The 7877-nt window shown below is 42.3% G+C and overlaps 1 protein-coding gene across 1 annotated transcript in view; it reads right to left on the reverse strand.

The window, feature by feature from the left end:
- Window positions 7301-7877, reverse strand: part of LOC107630399 — a 4962-nt gene continuing 4385 nt past the window's right edge. The window contains exon 4 of the mRNA XM_016333509.2: window positions 7301-7714. Coding sequence (XP_016188995.1) covers window positions 7621-7714 — 94 coding nt within the window. The 3' untranslated portion in view covers window positions 7301-7620. The remainder of the gene's footprint in view (window positions 7715-7877) is intronic.

The raw sequence follows: 7877 nt of genomic DNA on the forward strand, positions 1-7877 counted from the left end.
AGCTTCCCCACCTAAGGAGATTGAGCTGCAAGTTTCCTCTAATACAAGCTCGATCGGATTCGATTTTCTATCTCTTCAAGTCCGGATGTAGAAAGTTAGTCAAGTATGGAATTAGACTTAGCAGTTATAGGGGACTGAAGCCTAAGAGAAGAGGAAGTCAGAGATTGATAGTCTTTTCTCTTAGGGCAAAAGCTCGTACTTGAGAATAAAAGTCAGACTCAGTCTTTGGAATTCCTTAAAGCAAGTCTAAAGGCTTACACACAGCTCTATTATTTGATGAAGTTGCAATTGAGCTTTGCCCATCTATTCACTAATCAGGGGACTATCAATGAAGATTCTCCTTTAGCACCTAGAGAAAATTTCGTAGGCTAGACTTTTCATTTGTGAGATTGAGTCATGTCAATATTCAAAGAAGAAGTAGAAAGATGTAAAGCCCTAGTCCCAAGCTAAAGAGCATATTCATCTGCACCTGAAAGGATAGGGATGAAGTTAGCGCTTAGAGCTCCTCTCGCTCAAAGATTTATTGGAGAGCTCCTCGTTGCTACTATGAATATGAAAGGAAAGGGCAGTGTCCCAGGTTTAGCTAAGTTTGAGTAGCACTTCCTGTGTGAGAAACTCACTAAAACTACACCAAAGAGGAGGGGCATAGGGAATCCCGTACCGATGCGACTAGACACCGCCGGAAACTGGCGATCAAGTCTACGATATGAGTCTTCGTTGAACTCATTTGAAACGAAGACTCATATTCCTCGCCTGCAAGAAAGATGATAAAAAGATCAACGCCTACTTGCTCCATGTCATTCTTACTGACTGTACCATCACAACAAGGTATTTTTCTCGGAAAGGTCAAACCCTTCAATCCTGAATTGCTAGTTTTCAATCTCGTCCGATGGCCGGAAATCAGAAACAAGGCTTCCAGAACTCTTCTTCATGGGGACGGGAAAGTTTATAAGAGGACGGAGCCCCCTCTTCGGGAGAGATTCCTCTCCGTGCCTCATCGTTAGTGATGAACTCTTCCGAACAGATTTTCTCTAGAAGAGGTTTAGCCCTTTCCATTTTTGTCGATCTTCCGCTACGGCTCACTGTACGTTCCTTTAGCTATAGGCGTGTCCAATCCGATAATAGTCCGTTCCACACATAGTGCAAGGAAGCTCGGTGCGATGAGCTGAAGGAGAGAGTATGTTCGATGATGCCGGAATAGTCCTTTCCATTTTCTTCCTAAATTTAGCAAGCTTGACAACAGGAGGGGATGTAGGAATTGCGCATTACGCATGAGCAACCTTATCCCAGAAAGAACTCGATGGAGATGGATTGATCGGTTGGATGATTCCAATTAATGAATAAGAGTCAATCCCTGTTCGATCGAAAGAGCACTTCGACCCTATAGAATCTAGTAGGACATTGCCTCCTAGAGGGGCTAGGAGTTCAAATATTCTAGTCCATCCAGTCCCAGTGGCTCCGCGGTGCTCCTTCCGCGATACGCACTAGCACGCTCCGAAGCAAACGAGCTTGTACGCATGCTTCTAGAGCTACTCGATTCGCTACAGCACCTGGCGCTTGACCCCAAGGGCAAAGTTCCTCCACTGAACCGTCGTACCGAATCATCTCCGTCAGAGCAGGCATATGTCGGCTGGATCGATAAGAGTGTGAGGAAGAATGCACGGATAACAATAGTCAGGTAAAGGGCGGCTACTATTAAGAAGGAGAGTGCGCGCATCCTTTCACTGATAAGACGGTGCAGACGAAAAAGAGTCTGTATGATCGTCCGCTATCATCAGTCTTCGTTTAACCAACATTATAGGGCTTGTAGTTGAGAAAAGTACCTCTAACTATCACTTCAAGCCGTCAGTATTAACTGTCCAATAAGCGAGTGAGGTGAGCAAAGGAAAGATATGAAACTTCAACAGACTCTTCAACAGTTGCGCAACCTTATCCTCAGTTTGACTTATGGTTTTAAAAGGGAAAATCAGATCGGATTGAATTCATTGAAAGTTGACCCATAAGCAGTCCCAGAAGTATCAGTCTAAGTACGTCTTACCAATCCCGACAAGGCTAAGATAGGTGAGAGCCCGAGTTAACTATTTAGATGAAGATACTGATCTAAAGGCTGAGTCAATGCCTTATTATAAGATAATCATCTCCTTTATCCGTGAACTAACTAAAGAATCAGCAGATTCGATAGCAGCTAACATTTCTGTGGACTCGGGGAATGCCTCTTCACCTTAAGCAGTCCATTAAGTAGCGGATTGAATTGCTATTGTATTTCCCCTGCAAACTCTTTGAAGTTAAGTCAGCTTAGCGCTTGAAGCGAGAGAAGATAGGAGGTCGTCTGCCCATGGTGGCTTAGTGCGTAGTGTTAGCTAACTCGAAAAAGAAAGTAGGTGGGGGCTATAGGTCTATATACCCGGGCTTCTCTTCTTGATCTTCTCCGGATTCAGAAGTAGAATAAGCTAAGCCAGGTAAAGTAGAATCTTCTTTTCTATATGATTTTAGAATTCCTGGCCGCCTTTACTACCTTATCTGAGGGGAGAAGAGGGTTGATCTTTAAACTTCCTCGCTAGCTTATCAATCAATCGAAGGAGGGGAAAGCGAGTAAGCAAAGGTAAAGGATTTTATTTTCTTATCTTATAAGGATTTCCCCACGGAAAGACAGGAACGAAGTCTGATTACTAGCTTTCTTTAGTTAGCTTATAGCTCTTATGCCTTGGCTACCATATCGGACAAAGAAGAGGATTTTACGCAACAATAGAAAACGGAAGAACTAGTACTTCCTTTGCATCAACCTTTTGACTAGCTTAAAGTTAGTCCCTGGCCTACCTGCCAATGGTTGAAACTAGAGAGTAACGGACTTCTTTTCAGCTATCCTAACCTTCTGGCATGCGAATATAGGAAGGATCAATTTGACCTCTGGCAAAGGCCAAAAGCGAAAGAATTTGTGATCCCTAGCTTTCCACTTAAACAAATGAAGTAGATCGGTCAATATCCATTGCAGGAGAAACCTCTTCAACAACAGTAGCCAACAATTGAAAGAAAACATTGACATTCAATTAAGTAGAAGGGGATTTGTCAGTCAGTGATTAGAGTTGTTGGCCTAAGGCGTGAAAGCCCGGAGGAATCTTGTGAATACCTGAAGCCCGAAATGTCAATCAAAATCATCTAGGAATTTTTCTTGGTTTGATGTCCTCTGCTCTAATAGGCGAAAGCAATCTTCCTTCCCGTGAACTCTATACACAACATGCCATTATTTATAGTTTTCCCAGCCAATAGTTTGAAGTCAGAAAGAGCACTGGATCAAATCTTAATCGATTCCATCCATTAGATAGACTTCTCTGACTCTATTCCTAGAGCTTTGGATGGACAAGTTGCCAAATGCTTTTAAAAGAGATACCTTAGATGGTGTACCACAAGCAAGAAGTTAGCCCCCTCTTCGGGAGAGATTCCTCTCCGTGCCTCATCGTTAGTGATGAACTCTTCCGAACAGATTTTCTCTAGAAGAGGTTTAGCCCTTTCCATTTTTGTCGATCTTCCGCTACGGCTCACTGTACGTTCCTTTAGCTATAGGCGTGTCCAATCCGATAATAGTCCGTTCCACACATAGTGCAAGGAAGCTCGGTGCGATGAGCTGAAGGAGAGAGTATGTTCGATGATGCCGGAATAGTCCTTTCCATTTTCTTCCTAAATTTAGCAAGCTTGACAACAGGAGGGGATGTAGGAATTGCGCATTACGCATGAGCAACCTTATCCCAGAAAGAACTCGATGGAGATGGATTGATCGGTTGGATGATTCCAATTAATGAATAAGAGTCAATCCCTGTTCGATCGAAAGAGCACTTCGACCCTATAGAATCTAGTAGGACATTGCCTCCTAGAGGGGCTAGGAGTTCAAATATTCTAGTCCATCCAGTCCCAGTGGCTCCGCGGTGCTCCTTCCGCGATACGCACTAGCACGCTCCGAAGCAAACGAGCTTGTACGCATGCTTCTAGAGCTACTCGATTCGCTACAGCACCTGGCGCTTGACCCCAAGGGCAAAGTTCCTCCACTGAACCGTCGTACCGAATCATCTCCGTCAGAGCAGGCATATGTCGGCTGGATCGATAAGAGTGTGAGGAAGAATGCACGGATAACAATAGTCAGGTAAAGGGCGGCTACTATTAAGAAGGAGAGTGCGCGCATCCTTTCACTGATAAGACGGTGCAGACGAAAAAGAGTCTGTATGATCGTCCGCTATCATCAGTCTTCGTTTAACCAACATTACTGCATTGCATATAGAGAAAAGCCCCTCTAACTATCACTTCAAGCCGTCAACTGTCCAATAAGCGAGTGAGGTGAGCAAAGGAAAGATATGAAACTTCAACAGACTCTTCAACAGCTGCGCAACCTTATCCTCAGTTTGACTTATGGTTTTAAGAGGGATCGGATTGAATTCATTGAAAGTTGACCCATAAGCAGTCCCAGAAGTATCAGTCTAAGTACGTCTTACCAATCCCGACAAGGCTAAGATAGGTGAGAGCCCGAGTTAACTATTTAGATGAAGATACTGATCTAAAGGCTGAGTCAATGCCTTATTATAAGATAATCATCTCCTTTATCCGTGAACTAACTAAAGAATCAGCAGATCCGATAGCAGCTAACATTTCTGTGGGCTCGGGGAATGCCTCTTCACCTTAAGCAGTCCATTAAGTAGCGGACTGAATTGCTATTGTATTTCCCCTGCAAACTCTTTGAAGTTAAGTCAGCTTAGCGCTTGAAGCGAGAGAAGATAGGAGGTCGTCTGCCCATGGTGGCTTAGTGCGTAGTGTTAGCTAACTCGAAAAAGAAAGTAGGTGGGGGCTATAGGCCTATATACCCGGGCTTCTCTTCTTGATCTTCCCCGGATTCAGAAGTAGACTAAGCTAAGCCAGCTAAAGTAGAATCTTCTTTTCTATGTGATTTTAGAATTCCTGGCCGCCTCTACTACCTTATCTGAGGGGAGAAGAGGGTTGATCTTTAAACTTCCTCGCTAGCTTATCAATCAATCGAAGGAGGGGAAAGCGAGTAAGCAAAGGTAAAGGATTTTATTTTCTTATCTTATAAGGATTTCCCCGCGGAAAGACAGGAACGAAGTCTGATTACTAGCTTTCTTTAGTTAGCTTATAGCTCTTATGCCTTGGCTACCATATCGGACAAAGAAGAGGATTCTACGCAACAATAGAAAACGGAAGAACTAGTACTGCCTTTGCGTCAACCTTTTGACTAGCTTGAAGTTAGTCCCTGGCCTACCTGCCAATGGTTGAAACTAGAGAGTAACGGACTTCTTTCCAGCTATCCTAACCTTCTGGCATGCGAATATAGGAAGGATCAAATTGACCTCTGGCAAAGGCCAAAAGCGAAAGAATTTGTGATCCCTAGCTTTCCACTTAAACAAATGAAGTAGATCGGCCAATATCCATTGCAGGAGAAACCTCTTCAACAACAGCAGCCAACAATTGAAAGAAAACATTAACATTTAATTAAGTAGAAGGGGATTTGTCAGTCAGTGATTAGAGTTGTTGGCCTAAGGCGTGAAAGCCCGGAGGAATCTTGTGAATACCTGAAGCCCGAAATGTCAATCGAAATCATCTAGGAATTTTTCTTGGTTTGCTGTCCTCTGCTCTAATAGGCGAAAGCAATCTTCCTTCCCGCGAACTCTATACACAACATGCCATTATTTATAGTTTTCCCAGCCAATAGTTTGAAGTCAGAAAGAGCACTGGATCAAATCTTAGTCGATTCCATCCATTAGATAGACTTCTCTGACTCTATTCCTAGAGCTTTGGATGGACAAGTTGCCAAATGCTTTTAAAAGAGATACCTTAGATGGTGTACCACAAGCAAGAAGTTGGACTCCATTATCACTATAGTAACTTATAAGGGGTTCATACTCCTGCCAACGATTGGCCAATGCAACGTATATGACTTTAAGCTCTCACCATCAATCCTGACATAGAATAAAAGTTCAATAATGGAAACTCAAATCATATGAATCAAATTGGGATTCATATCAGGCTCTCAAGCCCACGGGGTCCTTGTACCCCGTTTATGTGACACATGACATGTATAGGCATTCTGAAACCAACCGGTTGAGAGGTCCCTCACTGATGGGACATGGTCCCAAAAAACTAACCGAGGTATCCACCAATTTTCTTAATGAATGTGAGCCATAAAAAGAGAAGCTCTGTGCTTTATTAGGCACAGTGCTAGAAGCAGCGAAGGCAGGAACCGCGCGAACAGCAGAGCAAGCAGCCCATGCGAGAGCGCGGTTATAGCGTTAAGGAAAGGGAGGGCGCTATTGCGTTGCGAGCTGCGGTGCGCTCTTTAGTATTGTGTGGCTTCTGAATTCATTCTTCTCAAAAGAATCGGTGGGTAGGTAAAGGCGAAATTTTTAACCGGAATCGTTGCCCGACCAGTAGTCGAGGATGGTGAGGAAGGATGAAGTAGAGGCTTCAGCCGAAGCTGCAACCAAAGATGAGTATTCGGGCACCGAACTATTGGCTTTAGCGACCCAATGTCTATAGATGAAAGACAAGTTCGGAAGTACTGCAAAGGTGCCTCTCCCACGAAATGTAGCTTATGTGGAACCTATTACTCCTCAACCACCAACTAGCAGCTCTTGATAGAGAAGCTCTGTAAGGGCTATTTTATTTTAAGGCAGGCCCCACTCAATGCGGTTTTTGTCTTTTCTTGATGAAATCCAATCCTTATTTTATTTATTCTTTGTGTTGATAGGGAAGCCCTTTCTTTTGACGACATAAACCTAAAAAATCCTCTTACTGGGCAGGTAGTAGCGTTAGCGTACTAAGAGCCCTCTGGTTGCATTGAAAAAAGATGAGCTTTTTCCCCCTAACTACGGTGGTTCAGAAGATGCCACATCTGCCTCAAGACCTATAGCTTATTCAACAGCTTACGCCCCACGATTTGTTGCTTCCAAGGTTTTCGATTGGTCTTATTTCTACCCGGCTTTCAAGCCATCGTCTCAGTCGGTAGCCTAATATAAGCCAACTGACAAGATCGGATTAGCAAATCATGAAACCTGCCAAAAAAGAGCTTTCAATCGCATATTGCGTCTATAGGAAGAGTTTCAAATGTATCGAGAACACTGGTGTTCCAGTTGTTTTAACCGTTGATTTGAATTATAAAAAATATATATAATATATATTAATTGATATCAACGGTTAAAACAACTGAAACACCGGTGACTTAAAAATTTTTCCTATACTATAAGGAGCCTTGGGCCTTTCTCTATTGCTTGGAACTCTCTACTCTCTAGGAATAATTTCCTACTCTTTTTTCTTCCATTATATACTGCTTTGTTTGGTAATGTTACGACAAGATCGTTTATACAATTAGAAAATTTTCAATACAAACAACCAAACTATGTTTTATTGCGCGTGCCAATTGCACTTTTCATTTGTATGTATCTACTATCTATTATCTACCATCTACGATTGAATAAAAAAGAAAAAAGAAAAGAAAAGAGTAGCCCAAATTTCAAAACTCCAATTGTTTGTAGAACCTTCTTAATATATATATTTTTAGTAACAAATTGACTTAAGTCAGCTTCCAGCAAGAGATGGAGGTGTTGACTGTTGACCATCCTACTTTTACCTTCTCCTTGACTTCTTTAATCTCCAAATAATTGCAGTCGGGTCAGGGCAAATCTGATATTTCACTTTCGGTGAAGGGGTATCTGGAACTCTGCAATACATATCTAAAAATATTACTACAAAAACATCCCTTAATATTTTTTATTATATTGTAATGTCAGCACTAACAAACTTAGAATTGAAGATTGTTTTATTAGGTGGTTGATAGGTAATTAATTTGAAAAAAAAAAATAGTGTAATAATTTTATTTCAGC

Source organism: Arachis ipaensis, chromosome B03, assembly GCF_000816755.2.
Source record: "Arachis ipaensis cultivar K30076 chromosome B03, Araip1.1, whole genome shotgun sequence".
Taxonomy (NCBI): domain Eukaryota; kingdom Viridiplantae; phylum Streptophyta; class Magnoliopsida; order Fabales; family Fabaceae; genus Arachis; species Arachis ipaensis.